The sequence below is a fragment of the Colobus angolensis genome, unplaced genomic scaffold (genome assembly GCF_000951035.1).
Source record: "Colobus angolensis palliatus isolate OR3802 unplaced genomic scaffold, Cang.pa_1.0 Scaffold285, whole genome shotgun sequence".
Taxonomy (NCBI): domain Eukaryota; kingdom Metazoa; phylum Chordata; class Mammalia; order Primates; family Cercopithecidae; genus Colobus; species Colobus angolensis.
Genome location: NW_012116099.1, coordinates 2,841,540 through 2,868,981, shown reverse-complemented (window position 1 = coordinate 2,868,981; position 27,442 = coordinate 2,841,540). Strand labels below are relative to the sequence as shown.

The window sequence follows — 27,442 nt, the reverse complement described above, 5'->3', positions numbered from 1 at the left end:
TTGTATTTTCAGTAGCGACGGGGTTTCACCATGGTCTTGATCTCCTGACCTCGTGATCTGCCACCTCAGCCTCCCAAGCAGTTGGGATTACAGGCACTAGCCATCATGCCCGACTAATTTTTGTATTTTTAGTAGAGACAGGGTTTCACCATGTTGGGCAGGCTGATCTCGAACTCCTGACCTCAAGTGATCCACCCGCTTCGGCCTCTCAAAGTGCTGGGATTACGGGCATGAGCCACAGTGCCCAATCTCTAATTTTCATTGTGATTTCTTCTTTGACCTGCTTGTTGTTCAAGAGTGTGTTGTTTAATTTTCACATATTTGTAAAATTTTCAGTTTTCCTTTTGCTATTGATTTCTAGTTTTATTTTATTGTGCCCAGAAAAACAACAACAACAACAACAACAAACTTGCTATGATTTCTATCTTCTTAAATTTGCTAAGACTCGTTTTGTGGCGTAACATGTGTTCTATCCTGGAGAATGTTCCATGTATGCTTGAGAGGAATGTGTTCTGCTCTCGTTGAGTGAAACATTCCCTGTATGTATGTTAGGTCTAATTGGTCTACAGTGTTCAAGTCTGGCTTCCTATTAATTTTCTGTCTGGTTATTTTATTTATTATTGAAAACTGAGTATTGAAATCAACTATTTTTTTTTTGCTATTTCTTTCAATTCTGTCAATATTTGCTTCTTTGGATCTTTGTTGTTAGATGCAGACATATTTACAATTGTTTCATCTTCTTGGTGAATCTACAGTTTTGTCATTATATAATGTCCTTTTTATTTTTCCTGTGACAAATTTTGACTTTAAATCTATTTTGTTTGATATAAGCATGGTCACTTCTGGTCTCTTTTGGTTATCATTTGCATGAAATATATTTTCTAAACTTTTCACTTTCAGGCTATGTGTGCCCTAACATCTGAAGTGCATCTCTTGTAGAAAACATAGAGTTTGATCTCATTTTTGTACCCATTCAGCCACTGTATGTTTTTTGATTGGACAATTTAATCTATTTACATTTAAAGTTAATAATGATGGAAAAGGACTTACTATTGCCATTTTGTTAATCGTTTTATTCTGTCTTATATTTATTTTTATTCCTCTCTCTTCCTCTCTTGCTGCCTTCCTTGTGTGACAATCTTGATTCCACTCTCAGTTTCCTTTGTGTATCTTCTTTTTTTTTTCTTTGAGGCAGAGATTCACTTCGCTCTTGTCACCCAGGCTGGAGTGCAGTGGCGCCATCTCGGGTTGCTGCAACCTCTACCTCCTGGGTTCAAGCGATTCTCCTGCCTCAGCCTCCCGAGTAGCTGGAATTACAGTCATGTGCCACCACACCTGGCTAATTTTTTGCATTTTTAGTAGAGACAAGCGTTCTCCATGTTGGTCAGGGTGGTCTCGAACTCCTGACCTCAGGTGATCTGCCCGCTTCGGCCTTCCAAAGTGCTGGGATTACATAGGTATTTTCTTTGTGATTTCCATGGGAATTACATAAAAGTTCTTATAGTTTTAACAGTCTATTTTTAAATGATAATTTAACTTCAGTAACATACAAAAACTCTTCATCTTTACATCTCCGTCTCCTGCTATATGTTACTGCAGAGATAAATTACATCTTTTTATGTTTTGCATTCATTAACATAGTTTTATAGTTATTTTATGCTTTTATCTTTTAAATTCTATACCACCATTAAAAGTGATTTACATACCATCATTACAATACTATAAGATTTTGTATTTGTTTATAGATTTATCATGACCAGAGAGCTTTATATTTTCATATGCTTTCATGTTGCTGTCTAGCATCCTTTCAGTTCAACTTGGAGAAAGAAATCCCTCTAGCATTTCTTACAGGGCAGATTGGAAGTGAAGAACATCCTCTGCTTTTGCTTATTTGGGAAGGTTTTTATTTTGCTCTCATTTTTGAAGGGCAGTTTTGTCTGATAGAGTATTTTTACTGGCATTTTTATTCCTTTTTGTATTTTGCATCTATTATACTTCTCCTTTCTGGGCTCTTAAGTTTCTACTGAGCAATTCACCCATAAGCTTGTGGGAGTTCCCTTGTATGTGACAGTCAACATTCTCTTGTCATTTTCAAGGTTATTTCTTTGTTTTGACTTTTGAGTGCTTCGTTGTATGTATCTTGATGCGAGTCTTTTTGGGTTATCCTATTTGAAGTTCATCAAATTTTCCATATTTGTTTTCCATTTTTTTTTTTCCTTCACAGTAGGATGTTTTTGGTCATCATTTAAAAAAAAAAAATGCTTTCTACCCATTTCCCTCTCTTCATTCTGGAATTTTCATAATGTGTATGTTGGTCAGCTCTCATAAGGGTTTGCTGGCTCTTTCTCCTGCTTCATCAGTCGTACTGTTGAATTTCTGTAGTATTTTTTTCTTTAATTCAGTGAATGTATTCTTCAGAATTACTGTTTGATTCTTTTTCTATAGTTTCTCTTTGTTAATAGTCTTGTTTGGTTCAAGTGTGTGTGTGTGTGCGAGTGTGTGTGTGTGTGCGCGCGCGTGTGTTTTCTTTTTCGCTATCATTAGTTTTCTGTCTGTGCTTTTTGTAGTGCATTGACCTTTTAAAAGAAAATTATTGGGCCAGGCGCGGTGGCTCACGCTTGTAATCCCAGCACTTTGGGAGGCCTAGGCGGGTGGATTGCCTGAGGCCAGGAGTTCGAGGCCAGTCTGGCCAACATGGTGAAACCCTGTCTCTACTAAAAATACAAAAAAATTAGCTGGGCATGTTGGCACATGCCTGTAATCCTAGCTACTCGGGAGGCTGACGCAAGGGAATTGCTTGAACCAGGGAGGTAAAGGTTGCAGTGAGCCGAGATCACGCCACCGAACTCCAGTCTGGGTGACAGAGCAAGACTCCATCTCAAAAAAAAAAAAAAAAAATTGAATTTTTTATCAGGTAATTCAAATTAATAAAATATTTGTTTGTTTATAGTCAGTTTTTGGATATCCAGTTTGTTCCTTTGATTCGGCCATGGTTCCCTGTTTCTTTATACGCCTTATTTTTTGGTGGGAATTTTGCATTTGGAAAAACTGCTTCTTTTCACAGTCTCTGTGGACTGGTTTTGTACAGAAGACCTTCCCCACTCCTCTCAGCTAGAAATTCGGGGGGACTCTCAGACATTTTGGGAAATGCATCTTGTCTCGATTTATATGTGTAACTTCCAAGAGTGGTTTGCAAGCTTTTTTATTTTATTTTATTTTTTTATTTCAGAAACTTGTAATCTCTTGTTCCCTCTGGAACTGCAGCAAGCTGTTGAGCTGTCTTTTGAGTTCATCAGCTTCCAGGTAACCAAAGTATACCTGTTCCATCATAGCTTCTAGTCAGGGGAGATAGAAGGTAATTCCTTAGGCAATAAACCTCCCCTCAAAATTAAAACATTGGCTGCATATTTCACTCTTCTCCTCTTTGCTCCTGGAAGAAAAGTTATGAACTGAACATTCTCTCCCAATTGCCCTGAGCTGTACTGGCTCCTGTGTGCAATACTGAAGGTTTCCTGGTGCTTCAATATGCCACTGAACTCTCTTTCGTTCTCAGCATCCCCAGGCACAGAAAGTATGCCAGTTCCTACTCAGTACCCTGATTCAGATGAGGCAGAGAATCCAGTCCCTTAGGCAGTCCCTCTAAAAGCTAAAAAGGTATACAAATGTTCAGTTCTTATCCTTCACTCCTGATGGAGAAGTTGTGCGCTTGACTCTTACTCCCCATTGCATCACGCCATGCTAGCTTGGTGGAGAACTATTATGAGTGAAATAAAATTATTTTTACAGCCATTTCAATGCATCTGTTCTTAGATTTGAACATGTCTGGGGTACTGCAACTTTTTATCTGATTTCTGGAATACTTCTAATGACTTCTTGGGCACTATATTGTTAAGTCAGTGTCTCTATGAGGCAATGAAGTCTGAAGTTTCCCATTCTGTAACTTGGTCTATAGACAACATTTTAGCAAGCAAAAAAATAGTGATGTGAGAGAGGAGAGAGATGGAAGATAGCTAGAAGTTATAAGGATACGGGAGAATCCCTTTAAAATGTAGTAGATACTAGGACATATTGCATGCTGATTAGAATAAATCAATAATTGAGTCAGAGACAGCTGATGCTCTACACTAGCGCAGTGACGTGAAAACTTTCGTGTGCATTGGGAACATATGGCAAGCTTAGGAACACACAGATTGCTGAGCTTCACCCCAGAGTTTCTGATTCTGGGGTTCTGAGATAGGGCTCTAGACTGGTGTGTCTAACAGCTTCCCAGGTGATGCTGATACGGCTGGTCCAGGGACCACACTCTGGGGGCTCCTGCTCTAAAGAAAGAAGGAAATGAAGTCCTTGAGAAAAAGAAAAAAAATGGAGGCAGAGAATATGAGCTTTTCTCTCTCGGTTTTGTTATCTCATTGTTACATTCAGGGACAAGTCTCTCAACCAACTTATGTGGTATGTTTGGCTGAATGGTTACAGAAACTGTAGATCTTGGACTAACAGAGAGAATACTCATTTCAAACATTTTCTCCCATTTTCTCTATAATTATCTCTGTTCTCAGATCTCTCTCCATGTCAGATACAGAACAAAAGGTCATATGCGTATTTTACACCAACTAAGTTTACCTTGTGCATGTGAAGATCTCCTTTCTTTGTCCAGAATTCTCACCTCTTTTTCACAACCTTTTCAGATGCCTGTAAGGTTCTAATTTTCTCAGCAGGTAGCAATTTGGAGCAGGTGTAGTGATTTCTCTGACAAGAGTAGTGAGACTTGAAAGGAGCTCTGGGGACATGAACCTCATCAGCTTGTCAATAAAGATTCCAGCATTGGCCACGTTTTAATATTTGCAGCAATTCACACATTGGGGAAACAAGGCCCTTGGTACACTCAGTGAAATGCTAGAAGTTTCAGAAAACATGGCAATAGCCCAGGGGTTTTGACAGAATCTAAATATTGCCTTCTTGAGTCACCATAGGATGATTACGTTAGACACAAAAAAAATAAAAAATAAAAATAAGCACAGTAAACCTGTGATGTGCAAAGAAAAATGTCAACATTTTCACACTTTAAAACTTATCTCATCAGGGAAAAGGTTTTTTTAGAAGAAAAATCAGCAACTTTTGGTTAAAAAAATAATCTGTCTCTACACAAGCTGCATCTGTTCGGGCGTCTGTCTTCTCCTGTCAGATCTGCTTGAGTTGAAGTTCCCAATGTGTGAAAGTCAGATTCAAGTTCTTTCAGGGTCTGAGAGTATGGAATGTACTAAACACCAAACCACAGTGAACTGAAGTGGAAATTGAAAGGAAATCCATTTTGAAGACTTATTTCCCCTCCTTCTTTCCCTTCCTTTGATGTGAAGAAAAAAGCTCAGCTTCCAGGGTGGTGATAATGGAATTTTTTTTTCCAGTTAGATTCCTCATCATATAATCCAACTGTGTCTTAATTCTCTCTACTTTCTTAATACTCCTTGATGTGGCCCAGAGACCTGACTAACTAGATGGGCCCACAATGAGGAAGCCAGCATTGGAAAGAGAAAAAAGCAAAATATTTCATATCAAAATAAAACAAACGACATGGGGTAGAGGTAAGTGGGAAGTAAAAATCACAAAGCCTTTTTTTATAGTACATCTCATTACATCAGCTACACTCTAGAAAATTAATTTCAACTTTTTAAAAAAGAGATAGGTTATAAATAACAATTGATTATAGTACAAAAATTAAATATAATTCTAAAATTCATAAAACTATATAAATTGTAAAATACCTATATTCAAGTTATAAAATATATTATAAATTTATAGCATGTAATTATATTTTATATGATTACATTATAGATGAATTACATATGAACTGCAAAATATACTTAAGTATGTACAATAATATTAAATAAAATAACTAAAAACACTTAAAACTAGCCTCAGAGTGATGCATGTTAAAGCTGAAACATAAAAAATCTTGAGTTTATTATTTGAGACTTTTTTTTTAACCTCTTCTCTGTATCCATTAATCCTCCTGGCATCTTGAGTTAGTCTTTATGAAAAAACAAAATGTGTTTAAAGTATAACTTAGAAGAGCAAGTTTCAGTCTTTTCCCTAGATGTTGGTATTAACCAAAATTTCTAGGGTTAAAACTACCAGGGAAATTTTATCAATTGAAAACAAACAAACTTTAAAACATTTTGAAAATTATAAAGCTGTTGTACAGAAACCTAAAGAGGTGGCAGTCTTACACTGCTGGGATCATCAGAAAGGAAAGGGAAATAGAAGGGAACCGCCAAGCGGATATTGAAGCCAAAAGAGCTGCAAGGCAGGACCCTCCATTAGAAATTATAGAAGGACCCCTAGTATGGGGTAATCCCCTCTGGGAAACCAAGCCCCAGTACTCAGAAGAAGAAATAGAATGGGGAACCTCACGGGGACATAGTTTCCTCCCCTCAGGATGGCTAGCCACCGAAGAAGGAAAAATACTTTTGCCTGCAGCAAATCAATGGAAATTACTTAAAACCCTTCACCAAATCTTTCACTTAGGGATTGACAGCACCCATCAGATGGCCAAATCATTATTTACTGGACCAGGCCTTTTCAAAACTATCAAACAGATAGTCAGGGCCTGTAAAGTGTGCCAAATAATCCCCTGCACTTCAGGCCATACATTTCAATCCCTATACCTGAACTATGGAACAACTTCAGCACAGAAATAAACACCACTTCCATTTTAGTAGGACCTCTTGTTTCCAATCTGGAAATAATCCATACCTCATACCTCACCTGTGTAAAATTTAGCAATACTGTAGACACAACCAACTCCCAATGCATCAGGTGGGTAACTCCTCCCACACAAATAGTCTGCCTACCCTCAGGAATATTTTTTGTCTGTGGTACCTCAGTCTATTGTTGTTTGAATGGCTCTTCAGAATCTATGTGCTTCCTCTCATTCTTAGTGCCCCCTATGACCATCTACACTGAACAAGATTTATACAATCATGTTGTACCTAAGCCCCGCAACAAAAGAGTACCCATTCTTCCTTTTGTTATCAGAGCAGGGGTACTGGTCTAGGTACTGGCATTGGCAGTATCACAACTTCTACTCAGTTCTACTACAAACTTTCTCAAGAACTAAATGGTGACATGGAATGGGTCGCCGACTCCCTAGTCACCTTGCCCTAGCAGCAGTAGTCCTTCAAAATTGAAGAGTTTTAGACTTGCTAACCACCGAAAGAGAGGGAACCTGTTTATTTTTAGGGGAAGAATGCTGTTATTATGTTAATCAATCTGGAATCGTCACCGAGAAGGTTAAAGAAATTCGAGATCGAATACAACATAGAGCAGAGGAGTTTCAAAACACCGGACCCTGAGGCCTCCTCAGCCAATGGATGCCCTGGATTCTCCCCTTCTTAGGACCTCTAGCAGCTATAATATTGTTATTCCTCTTTGGACCCTGTATCTTTAAGCTCCTTGTTAAGTTGGTCTCTTCCAGAATTGAAGCTGTAAAGCTACAAATGGTTTTTCAAATGGAGCCCCAGATGCAGTCCATGACTAAAATCTACTGTGGACCCCTGGACTGGCCTGCTAGCCCATGCTCTGATGTTAATGACATCGAAGGCACCCCTCCTGAGGAAATCTCAACTGCACAACCACTACTACACACCAATTCAGCAGGAAGCAGTTAGATCAGTCCTCGCCAACATCCCCAATAGCACTTGGGTTTTTCTGTTGAGAGGGGGTACTGAGAGACAGGACTAGCTGGATTCCCTAGACCGACTAAGAATCCCTAAGCCTAGCTAGGAAAATGACTGTGTACACCTTTAAACATGGGGCTTGCAACTTAGTTCACACCCGACCAATCAGAGAGCTCACTAAAATGCTAAGTAGGCAAAAACAGGAGGTAAAGAAATAGCCAATCATCTATCGCCTGAGAGCGCAGAGGGAGGGACAATGATCAAGATATAAACCCAGGCATTCAAGTCAGCAATGGCAACCCCCTTTAGGTCCCTCCCTTTGTATAGGAGCTCTCTTTTCACTCTATTAAATCTTGCAACTAAAAAAATAAAAAAAAAAAAGAAAGAAAGAAAATTATAAAGCTGTTAAACTTAGGTATTTATCATTGAGCACCTACTATGTATATAACTCTCTGCAGGGCACTGCAGTTCAAAGAAATATGATACCTTCGCCTGCCCTCTGGGGAGCTTGCAATCTAGTTCACCAGAACGTATCCTGCTAGCTGAATCCACGGATGATCAAAGTTAGAGCTGGCCAGTGAAAGATGTGGTCCCTATCAATTGGAAAAAACTGCTTTGTGAAGAATGCAGACTTTGAAAGTATGGGAGTGTGGCTTAAATGGACCAAGAGAAATAATTAGAAATAGCACTTCAGGTGGGAAAGAGGAAAGGCAAAAATAAATTAGGAACATGTTAAAAGTTAGAAAAATAATTTACAGCTCAGAATATACAATAGATTCTGTTAGAGATCAGAAGCCAACTCCTACTTTAGAACAAAAGGCTAAATAAACCACCTGCCTAATAGCTAATTTGTGACAGAACTGCAGTAGGCCAACGTCTACTATCAAGCTCATGTTTCAAAAAGTTTCCTTATTTTTAAACTCTCAATTCTGCTTGTAATTGCATTATAGACTAATTTACAACAGGAATGGGAAAAACATTTAATCTCAGAATTTCATTGTGTCTGATTGGCAATAGCAAATGGCTACTTAGATCACTTGTTAGGAAGGATTCTGAGGCAGTATCTGGGCTTAGGCCAAATACATTATTCAACGTATTTCTGAATCCACTCTCTCTTCATTGTTATTCACCAAATTAGAAACTCACCTAGAAGACTAGAAGACTAATAGACTTAAAATATTTCTGTACCTCTCCAAAATATCACATAATTCTGAGTATAAGGCCTGAAGATACCCATTTGTATTCTAATTTAACAGAAGGTATGGTAATAGATGTGCAGTGATGCTTACACTTGATCTGGCCATCTTCACTCCATAGAGAGCCAGGTTCATCTGATTTTCTCATTCACCACGTTGAAGAATAACACTAGAAATATTTGCTTAGTAAATTCTTTAGGATTCCACAGAACAAAATGGAGCTTATCCTCATCGCTTCAGTAGGGAGGGGAATACAAGGAGATGAAATTTATTATCAGCTCAAAAGCAGCAGATACCAAATAAGGCTGAAAATCAAGCATTGTGTCTAAGATAAGAGTACTGGTAAAAGAAATACAGTTTACAACTGTAGGATCATGTAAACACTGTGCCTTATCTTGGTTTAAATTAACATTTACTTTATTGCCAGAAAGTGGGAAGCAATATGATTGGGAAACAGGTGCTAGGGAGATAACCACTTCCTGGTTTTTTTTTCCTCCAGATTCTGAGAGAAAAAAGAGGTTGATATTGCTAATGCATATTAAACATCACTTGATAGTTTCCAAGCCATAATTATATCTGTGACTTCATTTGATTCTCTGAAAAGGACAGTTATTAATGCCCATATTCTTGTAGTATAAATAAGAAAAATGAGGTTGAGGCAGATAAAATTCTCTATTCACAGTCATGCAGCTAGGAATAGGTGGGAGGACTTCTTGAGGCTCTGGCCTGTTTATTCATGTTCATTTCCTGCTTATCCATTAAAGTGTGGGTAGCATGGACTCTGGAGCCTGATCTCAAATCTCCCTGCTGACACCCAGACCTGTGGTCTATGGCAAGTGATGCACTCATTCTGTGTTATGATATTCTCATCTGTAAAACGAAGATGATAACAGTGCTGACCACATAAAAATGTGAGGATTCCATTGGTCAGTGGCCTGGCGTGCAGTAAGTGAAACAATTGAGGTTGTTGTTGTTGTTGTTGGGTTTTTTTTTTTAGTATTTAGTTCCCTTGTGTTTTGCTTTTCTGCAGATAATTTTTCCTTTACCTAAAAAAAATTCTGATGATCAAGGTAATACATATGTACTATGGAAAATTGGCAAGATGTGGAAAACTCAGAAAAATAAACATTTAAAAATACCCTTAAGACTATAACACACACATAGATTCAAATGTATAGGTATATGTAAATGTAAAGTGAGCACATTTGGATGGGCTGTAGACTAGTAATCAGTTGTGAAATGAAAAAAATTTTTCTTTATTTTTTTTATTGAGACAGAGTCTTGCTCTGTTACCCAACCTCTGCCTCCCAGATTTAAGCAGTTCTCTGCCTCAGCCTCCCAAGTAGCTGGGATTACAGGTGCGTGCCACCATGCCTGGCTAATTTTTATATTTTTAGTAGAGACGGGGCTTCACCAACTTGGCCAGGCTGGTCTTGAACTCCTGACCTTGTGACAAACCTGCCTCCACTTCCCAAAGTGCCGGCATTACAGGCATGAGCCACTGCTCCAGCTGAGAAGAAATATTTTCTAACAGAATATATGAGGTATGATCTTAGAGGGTGAGGTTGGAAATGCCACATCTGAATTGACTCCTCCACAATTCCCTTTTTCTAAATTATCAGCCAGGAGAATTGCCATATTTTATGCATCTGAGGCTACTTTCTAATGGTAATCCAGTAATATTCCTTTACAGTGTACAGCTAACTTAAAATTTAAGCTGATAATTAAGGAAGTCAGAATGTTTTTTTTTTTCCTTTATCTCCAGAGATTTCAAGGATAATTCTGAAGATTTCAAGGATTCCTCTGATCTTATTAATTTGTTTTTTTTTCTTTATCTCCAGAGATTTCAAGGATAATTCTGAAGATTTCAAGGATTCCTCTGATCTTATTAATTTGTTTTTTTTTCTTTATCTCCAGAGATTTCAAGGATAATTCTGAAGATTTCAAGAATTCCTCTGATCTTATTAACTTGGTCATTGTATCTCATGCATACACTCAACTAGACTGAACTTGGAATTTAATTCACTCATCGTTTAAGAAGTAAAACCTGTTATATTATGGAGCACCTGTGTCAAAAGTCTTGCCTGTTACTTTTTTAATGAGCTTATGTGTGTTTTGCAGGCCAGTGCTTTATATGATAAAACAGCTACTATTTCTGGTTATCATATATCATGGAACCTAAGACAATATTGTTTGTAAGATTCACCACTATTTTGTAGGCCATTAAGAAAATGGTAATGAATAATTTTAAGAGCTCATTCATTTTAAGATGTATCCCAATTTCAGAGATGGTAAAATATAAAAGAGGTATATCTCATAACTGATTGAATAGTGGATGTCTTTTATGTATTGTGAAGAAATTCCCTGGGAACAACATTTGAAGCTTATATAGATCTTTCCTTAACTTCACACTCTATGGACAGCCTTTGGTTACAAATTATGTAAAATGGCCTCCTGCATATGAAAGTGCATAAAGAACATTTATCCTTATCCGCATTCACAAATTAGAGCTGCTAGGAATTATCTCCTGGCAGAAGAGCTAAACATACTCATTGACTATGTTCTTTACTTACTTTTGTGATTTTTAATCATTAGATATCACATGAAGATAAACAAGAGGCATGACACTACCCCTTACACACACACACACACACACACACACACACACACACACACCTTGTAAATAGAAAATTAGCATTGTTGAATGCATCTAGAGGGACATTTGACTCAGAGTAATTTCTGTCTTGTCCTTGCTGCTAGGGAAAAAAGGAAATGAACTTAACTGCCCATCTCTATTCCATATCCCTGTAGAAAAAAAGAAGAACTTGCACTGGAAGCTTCTTTGGATAGCAGGAAACAAGATAAAGGAAATCTCCTCTTGGTTCTCCATTGGGAAATTTAGGTTTGTTCAGGAATTAATTTGACATTTCTGAGAGTAGTAGGATTGTGTGTTGAAAGGCTGTGGTATGCTGGGAAAAAAGCTCAATTGCTTGCATTTATATCCATGCCCTTTGCATTATGACTCTGTATCTAGTTTCCACCTCTTGAATCTAGCCTGGCTGTGTGACTTGCTTTACCAATAGAATGTGGCAGAAGTGACAGTGGGCTAGTACTAAGCCTAGACCTTAAGAGACCGTACACATCACTATGTATTATATTGGTGTCCCTGTTACTGTCACACGAGTAAGCTTGGGATATTCTGCTGAAGGATGAGAGAACACATTCCATGTGGAAGAGACATGAGTCATTCTACTTGTCTTAGCTGAGGCTCTAGGGATGAGCTAAAGTTCATTCAGAATGAGAAAATATCTTTCTTTCTTTTCTTTTTTTTTTTTTTATGAGACAGAGTCTCACTCTTGTTGCCCAGGCTGGAGTGCAATGGTGTGATCTTGGCTCACCACAAACTCCACCTCCTGGGTTCAAGCAATTCTCCTGCCTCAGCCTTCCTGAGTAGCTGGGATTACAGGCACCATGCCCAGCTAATTTTGTATTTTAAGTAGAGACAGAGTTTCTCCATGTTGGTCAGGTTGGTCTCGAACTCTCGACCTCAGGTGATCTGCCCGCCTCAGCCTCCCAAAGTGCTGAGATTGCAGGCGTAAGCCATCTTTAAGCCACCTGATTACGCCTGGCCCAGAATCAGAAAATTTCTTATTTGACCTGCAACTGATCTCAGAAACATGAGGGAGCCCAGCCAAGACCAGAAGAACCACCCTGCTGAATCCAGCCCAACTGGCCAACCCATAGACTCCTGTGCTAAATAAATGGTAGTTGTTTGAAGACAATTACATTTTGGGGTGGTTTGTTATGTAGCAGTAACTAAGTACATGGTTGAAGAGAGAAGTACCCCTGACAAAGAAAAGATAGAGTGTCCCTTCAGTTGGGAGTATGAGTAAACAGCATTTTAGAAGACTATGACCTCCTTGCATACAACTTCCTGTGCAGAAGTTCTGATGGGCTGGACAGAGTATGGCTGGAGGCTCTTCCCCAAAAAACAAACCTTAGGAGGAGCAAGAAAGTACTCTTGTAACTGACTTGATGGGCAAGCTGATCAACGCCAATACTAGGCACCTGTGACCGTCTTTGCACAGACATACTGAGAGGCAGAAGTGCCTGGGCAGTAATGTTCACCAGAAGTTATCAGCAGTCAATGACTGGTGAGTATGAAAACCTAGATCCTTTGTCTTAAGGAGGGATAAACTCTAGGTGTTATTTGTACTCTGGAGCTCCCTGCAGATCAGGCAGAGGTTGACACCTCACCTGAAATTATCTCCTGCCTGGTCTCCGCCCCTTCCCTCCTCCTGCTTTTCCTTCTCTTACCAGTCTCTTCTTGAGCACATTCCTCATAAAAAACTTAGTCTTGTCTCAGGATCTGTTTCAGGAGAACTCACCTTAAGACAATTGATTTGGGGAGAACAAAAGAAGCTGATGTTTAAGTTAACCTACATACTGGGCATCAAATTAGCCATAAATAATACAATTGTACTTCTTATCTAAGGTATTTATTACCTGGGAACAAACGTAGGTGAGTAGAGCAACTTTTTGTGAAGTGGGAAATAGTTTCTGCTTGTTTTCTAAGATCATTTAACATATATTTAAAACGTAGCATGTAGTTTTCACTTTTTCTTTTCAATTCCTAATTCACACTATTTTTAAGTTTTTCCCTGCATTAGACTTTACTTATTTTTTATGTCAAGAACAGTGGGAAGTACTGTAGGAAAATACCAAATTCATGATGTGAAGACTGAAAATATTAATAATAATATTAAAAAGAAAAACATTATTAATCTCATATACCTTAGGTCATAATATTCAGAGTAGTGACAATAAACATGAAAATTAGATGAAAGAAGAGAAAATTACATTATTTTTCAGGAGCAGAGAAGGGCTGCCACCTAGGAGGATGAGATTGAAGCTGGCTTCTGCTAGAACAGTTCCAATTAACTATCCCCATTTAAATACACCCAGAAAACTCTTAAGAACATTGCACTATAAATAAGATGTTTAAATTAGAGCTCATGAAAAGTGAGAAGATAATGGTAGCTAGGAGTAGATTTAACCACAGCCTCTCTGCCTCCTCCACATCCCCCTTAGTATTGTGTATGTCAAGACATGAAAAGGGGGGGGAAAAAAAAAACAGAGTTGAGGTCAAGATTATATTTTAGGTTAAAAAAAAAAGCTCCTGTAAATGTTAATTTAAACCAAGATAAGGCACAGTATTTACATGATGCCTCAGTTGTAAACTGTATTTCTTTTACTATTACTCTTATCTTAGACACAATGCTTGATTTTCAGCTTTATTTGGTATCTGCTGCTTTTGAGATGATGATGAATTTCATCTCCTTGTGTTCCCCTCCCTACTGAAGCAATGAGGATAAGCTCCATTTTGTTCTGTGGAATCCTAAGGAATTTACTAAGCAAATATTTCTAGTGTTATTCTTTGACGTGGTGAATGAGAAAATCAGATGAACCTAGCTCTCTATGGAGTGAAGATGGCCAGATCAAGTGTAAGCATCACTGCACATCTATTAGCATACCTTCTGTTCAATCAGGATACAAATGGGTATCTTCAGGCCTTATACTCAGAATTATGTGATATTTTGGAGAGGTACAGAAATATTTTAAGTCTGTTAGTCTTCTAGGTGAGTTTCTATTTGGTGAATAACAATGAAGAGAGAGTGGATTCAGAAATACATTGAAAAACCAACCTCATAAGGAGGTAGAATACTGAGGAAATATTAAAGTTTCCATTTATTTTCTAAGCTCATTTCTGTGCCCATTTTGATTGGGGGTAATGGCCTGGAGTGTAGTGCTAAGTATCTGATATCTCAGCTTGAAGAGTTGCTTCACTGAATAGCAACGTGGGCAGTGGATAGGGAGAGGTGGTGGCAGGTGTGGAAGCCTGGGTTGGAGACAGCACTTTATTTGGGCCTTGAAGGATCTGTTGGTTTTGGATGGGAAAGCAGAGGATTCTGAGTGAAAACAGTAGTCATGGTGAAAAATGAATTTTCAGGTGTGTGGCACAGGAAGGGGACCAATCTGAGCAGAGCAGAGAATGAGCTACCGAGTTAGTGGAATGGTTGTAAAAAGAAATTAGATCACAGGGAACTTAAAACCCAGGAGAGAGAGAGAGTTTGTATTTAATATGGTAGGAATTAAAGAGTCCTTGAATACTCTACAAACAGGGAGAGATGCAACCAAAATGTGGCTTAGGGAAGGTGTGGTTGAGGGAAGGTGTGTTTTGTGGTGCCCTGGAGAAAACAGATGAATACAATAGATTTGAGGTAGTGAGGATCAGCTTGGATCACTAGCCAGTGTCAGGAGGATGGTCTGAGAGATATCTTGAGGGAGACAGAAGAGACAGGTGACTTTCTGTCTGTAGAGAATGGAGGCGCTGACTTAACAGTGATCAAGATAGTGTAAAAGAACCTACGTGTAATGGGCCAGGTGTAAAAGTAATATAAATCATTAATTTAAAAAAAATACACCCTATTTAAGGATTCATATGCAAAGAGAAAAATAAACCAATAAATTTATCTCTGGACGTGTTTGTACAACTGTTTCCAATTATAGACCTTGAACGGCATCACCGTCACCTGGAAGGCTGTGAGAACTGCAGACTTTTCTGGCCCTCCTCCAAATCCATGCACCACAAACTCTGGAGGTGAAACCTAGCAATCGCTTCTAACAAGCCTCCAGGTGATTCTGATGGACACTAAAATTTGGGAACCAATGCTGCAATAGAGTGCTGCTAAAACTTTAGTGTGCATCATTACTTGGAGATCTTGCCAAGGGCATACTCCCGGGCCCTGCTACAAAAACTCTGATTCAGCAGGTATGGGGTGTGCTATGGATGTGCATGCCTACCAAGCCTCCAGGTGATGCTAATGCTGCTGGTCTGAGCTCCCTGGCTAAAGAAGCCTTGACAACCTCCGTAGTAGCCACTGATTTGCTGAATAACTTCCTTTCTCTCTAAATACCGAGCTTGTTATCTCATTTGTATAAGAGGTTTACACATTAAATTTTGCCCATTTGCTGGGGATAGTGGGGCAGGGGTGCCAAAAAATTGCCAGCAGTCTTTAATTCATGTCATGTATATATTGGCTCACAATCTTTTAAAAATGGGTGCTTTGGGGGTAATTGAAGAAAAGAACTTATATAAACTGGGAAGCATCAATTGAGATGAAATGGGAACAATTATAATACGCATAATATCTGACTTTTCTCTCCCAGCTGTGTGATAGAGGAGAGAGCCAGCCTGGAGGAGTAGGTAAGAGATCTTTGAAAAGAATTAATACGTGGAGAGATATAAAGCTATCCTAGGTGCCTTCCTGCTTGTGGTCTGCAGGTACATAACAAGGAATGTGGACATTAATATGTATTGAGCCAGGTGAGCATGATTTTATTCTTAATTCCATTACTCTTTCAACAGCCATGTGAGCAAGGTAGGGACATCCTAATTTAATGGGTTAGAAATCAGCCTTAGAAAACATTTGCAGCTTGCTCAAGTGCTGGAAGCCAGTAAAAGAACAGTGAGGATTCCAGCTACCACTGTAAGACTCAAAGCTGGTTCTCATTCCACCGTACCACTTTACAAGACAAATGAGGGCCCTTGCATACTGACACGAACTCTTCTTAATCTATTCTGCTCCTATGAATATTACTATTTGCCTTATACTTAAAATGGTTACCCAAAGATCATGATAAGTTTCTTCCTGCTGGAGCCCCTTCTACTTCTAATTATCACTGGAGAGAGAAGCACAGTGAAGATACCAAGTTTGAAATACCAAGGGTGAAAAATTAAAGCTCACTCAAGACCCAGTTTCCTCAACTGTGCAGTAGGAATAATAACATCTCACAGGTTATGCCTGGGCATAGGAAAATGGCATTAGACAATGGGTACTCTTATGTTTGTTTACTATGGTGATTAATAGGTTATTTAGTTGAAAGAACTGTGAAGACCATACATCAATATGTAAGAAGAAGTATTATATAGAATTCTGGGGCAAGGCTGGGCGTGGTGGCTCACGCCTGTAATCCCAGCACTTTGGGAGACCGAGGTGGGTGGATCACCTGAGGTCAGGAGTTCGAGACCAGCCTGGCCAAAATGGAGAAACCCTGTCTCTACTAAAAATACAAAAATTAGCCGGGCATGGTGTTGGGCACCTGTAATCTCAGCTATTGCAAAGGCTGACGCAGGAGAATCGCTTGAACCCAGGAGGTGGAGGTTGCAGTGAGCTGAGATTATGCCACTGCACTCCAGACTGGGTGACAGAGTGAGACTCCATCTCAAAAAAAGAAAAACCAAAACAATGAAAAACAAAAAAAAAAGCAAAACAACAACAACAAAAAAGTAGGGGGGCAAAAAGAATTAGGTGAGTGTAGTGGGCTGAATGATGATCCTCCAAAAGACAGGTCTCTCTCTTAAACCCTGGAAACTACGAATGTGACCTTATTTGGAATAAGGGTCTTTGCAGATGTAATTAAGGATCTTAAAAAATGAGATAATCCTGGATTATCTGAGTGAAGCTTAAATTCAGTGAGAAAGGTCCTTGTATGAGACACATGGAGGAGAAGACAGACACAGAAGAGAAGGTCACATGGAAACAGAGGTGAAGGCTGGGCGCGGTGGCTCATGCCTGTAATCCCAGCAGTTTGGGAGGCCGAGGCTGGTGGATCACGAGGTCAGGGATCTGAGACCAGCCTGGCCAAGACGGTGAAACCCTGTCTTTACTAAAAATACAAAAAAAAATTAGCCAGGTGTGATGGTGGGCGCCTGTAATGCCAGTTACTCGGGAGGCTGAGGAAGGAGAATCGCTTAAACCCATGAGACGGAGGTTGCAGTGAGCCAAGATCACTGCACTATAGCCTGGGCGACAGAGCAAGACTCCGTCTCAAAAAAGTAAAGAAAAGAAAACAGAGGTGAAGATTGGAGTGATGCAGCCACAAGCCAAAGATTTCCAAAGCCACAAGAAACTGGAAGAGACAAGGAAGGACTCTCTTCTAGAGTCTCCAGAGAGAGTGCGGATTTGCTGAGCTATGGTTTTGGACTTCTGGCCTCCAGAACTATGACACAATAAATATCTATTCTTTAAGCCACCCAGTTTCTGCTAATTTGTTAGAGCAGCCATAGGAAACTAACACAAAGAGTGAAAGAAACTGAGAATATTTCGTTTCCCTCCCAAAGAATTAGGAGCTGGCACCCTGACAAATCTTCAAAACAGGTGATAACACACAAATGAGATTTCTTTTCAACTCTCTTCAGGCCTATTTTTTTTTCTATTTTTTTTTCAATATTCCTGATGTCTGTTAACTCTCTTCTTCCATCAAAATCACTCTGCCGTGGCCCACTACTTCAAGTAGAAGAAAAGCTTGAAACAGGTCAGCAATAATGTACACCAGGCCTGCACCTCTGTCTGAGGTTGATTCCTTAGAAGCAGAGCCTGAGATGGGTGTTTTTTCTCGAGTGATCTATTGAGAGAATGACCTCAGGAAAAGGAGCGGGGGAACTAGGATAAGACAGGTGAAGAAGCTAAACAAAAGATGTGGGTTCCTGTGAAGTCAAACCTCGGCCTGATCCCACCAGAATGAATGGCTTTAAAGTTTTTATTTAATAGATTTTATTTTTTTAAGAGAAGTTGTAGATTCACAGCAAAATTGAGCAAAAAGTACATAAAGTTCCTATATACACCCCTGAACACACATACACAACCTCCGCAGCTGTCAACATCCCTCACCACAGTGGTACTTTTGTTACAATAGATTACTCTCATTAACACATCATTGTCATCTAAAGTTTATAGTTTACATTAGGGTTCACACTGGCATGTATCTACCATTATAAAGTCAGAATATTTTCTCTGCTCTAAAAGTCCTTCGAGCTCTCTTTACTTCTCTCTTTCCCCAACCCCTGGCAACCACTGATCTTTTCACTGTTTTTATAGTTTTGTCCTTTCTAGGAATGTCATATGGTTAGAAAAATAGTGTGTAGCCTTTTGAGATTGGCTTTTTCAATTGGTAATATGCATTTAAGTTTCTTCCATATATTTTCATGGCTTGGTAGCTCGTTTGTTCTTAGCACTGAATAATATTCCACGTCTGGATGTACCACAGTTTATTTACCCATTCACCTACTGAAAGACATTTTGGTTGCTTGCAAGTTTTGGCCATTATGAATAAACCTGCTATAAACATCTATTTGCAGGTTTCTGTGTGCATGTAAGTTTTCAGCTCATTTGGATAAATACCGTGGAGCATGATTGCTGGATCATATGGTAAGGCTATATTTAGTTTTGTAAGAAACTGCCAAATCGTCTTGCAAAATGGCTATGCCATTTTGCATTTCCATCAGCAAGAAATGAGAGTTCCTGTTGCTCTACATTCTCACCAGCATATGATGTTAGCATTTTGGATTTTCTAATAGGTATGTAGTGGTATATCTCATTGTTGTTTTAATTTACAATCTGTATTGACACATGATGTTGAACATTTTATATTCTTATCTGCCCTCTGTAGACATTCTTTGGTGAGATGTATGTTCAGATTTTTTGCCCATTTTTTTCATTAAGTTGTCCATTTTTTTTTATTATTGAATTTTAAGAGTTTGTTGTACATTTGGGATAATGGTCTTTTACCAGCTATGTCATTTACAAATTTTTTCTCCCCATCTGTGACTTGTCTTCTGATTTTGTGAGATACTAGTTTTTCAAATGCAGAATTAAGGGCCCTGTGCCGTCAAATCAACCATTCCAAAGAAATTCACTTCTAATAGCTAAGGGCAGTTCTCTGGGGGAAGGTACAGGTGTGAATCTAGCATTCAACAACAAAAGCATGTTGGAAGTAGATGTTCTGGCTTCCAAGAAGAGATCTGGGTGCAGCCCTACAAGCACTTTCTGAGGGAAGTAGTCCCAAGGTGTCTCTACGGAAGCAGAGGCCAGTTTGATATCTGTGTTCCCTTTCTTTTTCCCTGTGACTTATACAGACTTGATTCAATGTCCGCTGCCCTTTGGCTGAGTGATGCCTATCTGAGCAGGCCAACTGGTCACCACCTGGGATGATCAGATTCTGTCTCGTAAATAAGCATGTCAGCCAACGGACATAGCTGGAATAATCAACTGGTAACTAGAGTCGAAGTCACCTTCAGAGCATCAGGTCTCAGATAGCACCTGTCTCACATAAATGAAAGAGCAGGAGGTAATCTGATGCCAAATAGCCCTTAACTTCTGGTGCCTATGAGGCCCAGTTATTTTGTAAACTGGTTTGATAGAAACTCCTAAAAGCTTTATGTTCTTTATTTCCATTTTATATTTATAATCAATTTTGATCACTTGGGTTCACCTGAATGGGTCTCTGCATCTTACATCTAAAGGGACTGACTGTCTAACATGATAGGCCAAATGATCTGCAAAAAAAGCATTTAGACACTGTGTGAATGGTTGAATGTTAGAAGTCCCAAAATAATCCATTGTTGAAAGAAAAACATGAATACTCCAACTTAAAAAACTGGTTAATGGTTGACTCTTCATATAGACCAGAGAGTTTTGGTGGTCAAATTCTTCCAGCCATCCTTTCCAATGTGTCCATCCATTTACTCATGGCACAAATGTTGATTGAGTGTGTATTTGCCAACCACCATGCCATGTTTGAATTTCAATCACCAGTAGACCAGGGACAATTAGATGCTCTCAAAGATCCTAGCAGGAGAGATAAACTACCAAATAATCACCCTGCTGAGTGATTAATGACATGCTGAAACAACAACTCAGAAGAAGGATGGACCAGTTTAAGATTATGCTGTAAAAGCTGGAGTTAAGGGGAGATGTCCCTCAGGGTTGACACGAATGGATTTGAAGGGTAAGTAGGAGTTCATAAATGTGAAGGTCATGTGATCAAATTTGGATTTTTGCATTGTGAGAACATCATTCTGTGGAGTAGAGGACAGATCAGGGAGGTACAGAGGAAGCGGAGGTAAGCTAGCACAGTTTGTAGGCATCAGATCTGTGGTGGTGGCATTGACCATGAAAAAAAGGGAGTGCAAGGAATTCAAGAGTTATTTAAGAGACTAACTGCAGAGTTTGGTGATTACCTACTGGGATGAGGAAGAGGGAGGTGTTCAGAATAATTCCCAGTTTCTGGCCTGTTTGAGGGGAAGAATGGGGACACCATTTTCTGAGATAGAAAACTCCGAAGAAAAACTAGTGGGTGCTGGAGATGAGTGGTTACCATGATCCTGGATTTAGTCTTGCTCATGTCGACTTTCAGGGCTCTTTGAATGACATGAGTGAGCTAGACCTTAGACAAGAATTCTTGGCCACAGATTAAATTTAGTGATGAATCTGTGTGTAGGTGTTATCTGAAACCACAGGCATGGATGGAAAGCTTGGAGAGACAACAACAAGGACTGTGTCTTTAGAAATGCTAACGGTGAATTATTTCCAAATGAGGGTGATCATGCAAATGAGATAGGAATGGAGACAGAAGAGAATTAGGAAGAAGTGTATATATCTGTCATGAAATTCAAAGAGATCAGGTTTCAAAAAAAGGGAATGTTTGGATCGAATGCTAATGAAAAGTCAAGTAAGATGAGTCCTGAATTATGTTCACTGGATTTAGAGAAATGGAAGTTGATTGAGTGTTGGGGAGAGAAGACAGATTGAATTAGATTGAGGAGCAGGGCAATCAGATAGAAATAAACAGAGAACATTCTATGGAAAAGTTTTATTATAAAAGCATTTTGGGTATCATTTAAATTAATAGCAAATACTTCTTACCACCTGCCAAATACCAGATCTTAATTAAGCATTGTGGAGGACTTAAAGTATATGATGTATATTTGTCCTTATAAAAAATGCAATTTAATTTCTAACACAAGGCACTTTCCTGATGAGGATATAGAAATAATTTGTGAAGAGATAAATATAATATTTTCTAAGGTTTTACAACATTTCAAACATATCATTTTATTTCATGCATATAGCCCTGTGAATTAGGTGAATTAAATCTTTGTACTGTAAAGGAGGTATATGTTTTATGTCAATAATTTTAGATAATCTCGGTAAGGAAATTTTAAAAACTAAACACTAACACATAGATATAAACATTTTTGACGTATTTTCTTTTAATAATGTTCTGTGTAAATTATTGATATGACATTTTACCAACTGAACAGGGAAGAAAACCAAGAATCAGATAAGTTAGTTTTCAGAATGCCACTCAGTTGTAAGATGAAAAATCAGAATTTGAACATTATTCTGTTTGATTTGAAAATTTAGACTCTTCCTTCTCCCACCATACTACCTGATAAATAGATATATGATTACCTGCTAGACAAACTGTATAAATTAGACATCCCTAAGAGTGAGGAGAATTTTGGATGGGCAGTGTCAAATATATTTCACATAGCACCTGGGGTTTGAGCTGGATCTTAAAAGACAAATAGGATTTAGATAAAGAAACAGCAAATTATGCACCTTGGGCCAAATCCAGCCCACTACCTTTTTCTGTATGGTGTATAAACTAAAGAGTGTTTTTTTAATTCTTAAATGTAAAGTGTAAAAAAAGGTTATTAATCTTTTAGCAATATCAGTTGCTCCATTTTGCCGCTTGGTCCACAAAGTTTTAACTATTTACTATTTGATCTTGTATATAAAAAGCTTGCTGACCTTGATTTAGAGAAATACATGAGGGGTGGGGCCTCAGGTTAGAACAATGCCATCAGCCTATTTCTAAAGGAAGAAAATACAGGGGAATATTCTGGGGAAAGGGAGTGAACCAATCTAGAAAAATAGAAGATCCATGCACTGTGATCAGGCTCTTGGCTGTCTTTGTTACCAGGCAAAGAAGAGTGGTCAATATTTTCCTACCTAAACATTTGCACAATTATCTCATCAACTAGATTTTGAGACTCTTCTGGGCAATAATCATTTTTTTTCCTACCTGTGTTTCCCAGTAGAGTCTCACACATGGCTGGTCACAGACTACTGACTCAATCAATGTTAGCTGATAAACAGCCTCACAGCATGTAGACAAGCTAGTTAATCATCACCAGTGTCCTTTCCTCTTTAATTGTCATATACTGCAGTAGTCACAGCCTTCCCTCAAATACATCACTCTCAGGGACAACAAAATGTGTCCTTCAGTTGTAATAAACGGAGGGAGAGTGCAGGAGAGAAAAACGTCCCAGCAATTTCTGCTGCCGGATGCGCACCTAATTGCGATATCGACAAGAGAAAAGATGGGCCAATCTGAGTGTGCCAGTGTGATCTTCCAGCTGGATTACGCCATTTTAAACAAGACGGGCTTGCCTACGTTGGAAATAAGGATGTTCAGTTTGCAGTAAATTCTGTTCAGAGCCCAAAGCTGAGCCCAGGGACCCCAGCAGCATAATCAAGGCCGTGATTGATGAGATGTCAGCGACTGTTAGACACAGCGTGTGACGCATCCAGTCACCGGGGACCTGAGTGTTTGTCATAATGTCACAGCACCTGCTGCTGCTGCTACCTTGGGGTGTCGGGGAAAGGGATGCGCCTGACGTGGCCGTCCCCTCCCCCAGCGCCCCGCACGTGTTCGGGTGGAAGGTCGAGGGGGCATCTGCCATCAGGAAAGACAAAATGGAGCCACGCAGGGGAAAGCAGCATGGGGTGGGGGAAGGTGGCGCGTTCCCGGCGCAGGGAGAGGAAGAACAGGTGCTACTCCGAGGAAGACTGCCGCTGCTCCCCGGGCCCTGGCAGCCTGCCCCGTGGCAGAGCTGCGCGCGCGCCGGCCTCCTGGCAGCGGAGCCCGCGGCGGAACCACCACAGCGAAGCATTCTGTCCCCTCGCAGCTGCTCTCCCGAAAACTACAGGTCCTCCAGGAGGCCGAGATGAACTACACGCAGCCTTGTCTTCCGGGAGAGGAGAATGTCTGTTTCCCTACGCGAAATGATGTTTAAGATCCCTGCCCGAGCCCCGATCCCGCAGTTAAGCATCATCTGGCCGGTTAACGGGATTGTTCTTCCGCTTGGCATTTGCAAGGCACGGATTTTTCTCCGTTCTCTCCTCTGCCAAGTCTGCCTCCTCTGAGGCTTTCTGGGAGAGTATTTGTAACTCTGTAGTTCCGTTTAAGGAAGGAAAAAAAAAAGACAATTAATTCTCCAAAGTAATCATGTGGTCTTTAAAATATTGTTATGTAAATCAAGCTAAGGTGTCTCTAAATTCATTAAGTGGGTTGGAGGGTTACTCGCCCTGGAGGGCCCCAGCGAAATTGGCAGGGACATTTTCACTACCTAGGTTGTGCTTGTTGACCTTTCCTTCCGTCTTGCTTACGCTTTCCTAGGGAGGAGGCAGGAACTCCGAGGAGCTTATCGGAGTGGCAGAAGGAAAGCCCCCACTGAAAATGCCTGTTTTGCACCTTCTGGGAACGGCCCTCCTCTTTCACCTCCTCCCAGCCCCAGCTGGAATTCCCAAATGTAGCCTAAACCGGTACCATACCTGCTAGACAAATTGTATAAATTAGACATCCCTAAGAGGGAGGAGAATTTTGGATGGGGAGCAAATGAAGGAAACGAAAGCTGCCAAAACAGTGAGTCTTGGTCAGAATTTCACAGTCATTTCTCAGGTCTGGATTTGAGGATCTAAACACAGGGGAAGTCAAGACAGATTGTTGCCATCCTAGCTACTTCTTGGAAAAGGGAAGCATGTAAAGATTGACTCCTTTTTCTAGCATTCTTCAAAGAGCAGGAAAAGTGGGGCAGTAAGTATTCAAAAGCATCTGTTTCCCGCCTGAACCCTTCTGAGTACCAGAGGGGACCAGCAGAAGAAACTGCCATGGTCGATAAACATGCAGGGAATGCTGTGTCATAGGAAGCCAGGCCCGCAGCTGAGCCTCCCGAGGATTAAGACAGGCATTCATTGAAAAACTGCGTTTGCGTTTCTTCCAGTACTGTTACTTTTTAAGGTATAATTTACATGCAATAAAAGACAGATTTTTAAGTATACTGATCTATGGATTTTGACAAGTATATATGGAACCCACCACAAATCAAGAAACAGAACTTAGGTCGGGCACGGAGGCTCACCTCTGTAATCCCAGCATTTTGGGAGGCCAAGGCCGCAGAATACCTGAGGTCAGGAGTGCAAGACCAGCCTAACATATAGTGAAACTCCATCTCTACTAAAAAAATACAGAAATTAGCTGGGCATGGTGGCACATGCCTGTAGTCCCAGCTACTTGGGAAGCTGAGGCAGGAGAATCACTTGAACATGGGAAATGGAGGTTGTAGTGAGCCGCGATTGCACCACTGCACTCCGGCCTGGGTGACAGAACAAGACTCCATCTCCCCCTCCGCCAAAAAAAAAAAACAAAACTTGTTCATCACTGCAACAGATTCCCTCGTGCCTGTGCCCTGTGTTTCAATCTTCCACTCATCAAAGGACACCTCTGATGGATCTGCCTTCTGCCATTACAGATTAGTTTGGATATTCTAATGTCATATTAATGAAACTACACACTATGTAGTCATTTTCTGGCTTTGCTTGCTCAAAGTGATGTTTCTGAAGATCATCCATGTAGGAACATATACCCGGAGCATCTATATGTAGTTTGTTTCATTTTATTGGTGAGTAACATTTCATGATATGATTATACCACCATTTGTTTATGCATTCATCTGTTGATAGACATTTGGGTTGTTTATTGGTTTGTGGCTCTTATGAATAAAGTTGCACTGAGTATTCTTTTACATTCATCTAGATGGATATATCTTTTCAATTCTCTTGGATAAATACCTGGGAGTGAAATTGATGGGTCATAGGGTAGGTTAACGAATTTAATGTTATTAGGAACTGCCAAACAATTTAGCACACGGTTTGCACCATTTATCATTCCCTCACAGCAGTATTTGAGAGTTCCAGCTGCTGCACATCTTTCCCAGTTACAGTATTGGTATTGCTACTGTTGTTTGCTTTAGCCATTGTAGTAAGTGAGAAGTAGCATCTGATTTCAGCCAAACTTTTTCAAAGCAGTTATTTTCCTGGGGACCTATTGCTGAATTCTAGCAGAGATTTAGCTGGGCTATGAAAGGAAGAATTACAATAGGAAAAAGGTTTATATTTGGAGTCAGTCTGCATATTTCAATTTTTAAAATAAAATCTCTAAGCAGAAATTTAATATTTCTCCCCAGAAGTCTAGTTTCCTTAACAGCTGTTTATAAATATTTACCTTCACATTTTTAATGACAACCATGTATATAGTACAAATATCAGGCGCTTTAAAGTATAAATATTCAACACAGAGGTTTCCAGTTGTTTCTGTGTAGGACACAGAGACCTCTCTTCACATACAGGTCTATGGAAGTCTTGCTGGCAGTAAAGGTGGATAAAAACTGATGCCCTGGAGAATAAGGGCTTCCTGGTTTGGGTCTTTTCTTTGCTGGGGGTGTGATTTAAGGCAAGTTATCTTGCCTCTGTAATGTACCATAATATCTGATAGGGTTTGACTGTGTCCCCTACCAAATCTCATCTTGAATTGTAATCCCCGTAATCCCCATGTGTCACAGGAAGGACTCAGTGGGAAATGATTGGACCATGGGGACCATTTCCCCCATGCACTTCTCGTGATAGTGAGTGAGTCCTCAGGAGATCTGATGGTTTTATAATCATCTGGCATTTCCTCTGCTTGCGCTCACTCTCTCTCCTGTCGCCTTGTGAAGAAGATGCCTGCTTCTGCTTCATCTTCCACCATGATTGTTAGTTTCCTGAAGCCTCCCCAGCCATGCAGAACTGTGAGTCAGTTTAACCTCTTTTCTCTATAAATTACCCAGTCTCCCCAGTCTCAGGTATTTCTTTATTGCAGCATGAGAACAGACTAACAAAATATCCTCCTCCATAAACTAGGATAATAATATATCTACCTCCTGGGCATGCATCTAAAACCTGAAACCACTGTCTGGCATGAGGGAAATGCATAATAAATGCAAAAACATTCAAAAAAGCTAATTTTTATAAGTGATTTGCCCTATCTCATTCTCCTTTTCTCTATCGAATGTAACTGCAGGGCTGATCTGGCATCTCACGGCCACCTGGAATGAAGTGCTGAGTCTAAGGGTCCATAGGCAGCTGGCATGTGATGTGATTCTAAGCTTCTAAAGAAATGCTCCGGAGAAATATATCTCTGGAAGATGGGACCTGGAGGGATTTGTGTAGCCTTTGACATTTTGCGCACACTTGTGGGAAGCTCCTGAAATTATGTACAAAACTCATAAGAATTCTTTTTTTAACCTGTAGCTTGCAGCAGATTCTCCAAGGGGACTGGGATCCCAGGGTCTTTTGGATCCATTGCAAAGTAAGGTAGGACCATTGAAGGGTATGGAACAGATTTTAGAAAAAGAGAGTATTAGGATTGAGCTTCAGTTCTGCAACTTACCAACTAGTTGTTTCTGACCAAGTTACTCAATTACTCTAAGTCTCAGTTTCCATATCTTTAAAGTTGATATCACAGTATTTTGTATCTCACAGGGTTACTGAGAGGAATAAAAAGATGACATGGGCCAGGTGTGGTGGCTCACACCTGTAATTCCAGCAATTTGGGAGGCTGAGGCGG

General features: G+C 39.8%; 1 protein-coding gene across 1 annotated transcript in view; it reads left to right on the top strand.

Moving 5' to 3' along the window:
- The window catches only part of LOC105516616, a 107,201-nt gene extending 82,779 nt beyond the window's left edge, over positions 1 to 24,422 (top strand). The window contains exon 2 of the mRNA XM_011948881.1: positions 23,418 to 24,422. Coding sequence (XP_011804271.1) covers positions 23,418 to 23,795 — 378 coding nt within the window. The 3' untranslated portion in view covers positions 23,796 to 24,422. The remainder of the gene's footprint in view (positions 1 to 23,417) is intronic.
- Positions 24,423 to 27,442: the final 3,020 nt, after the last annotated feature.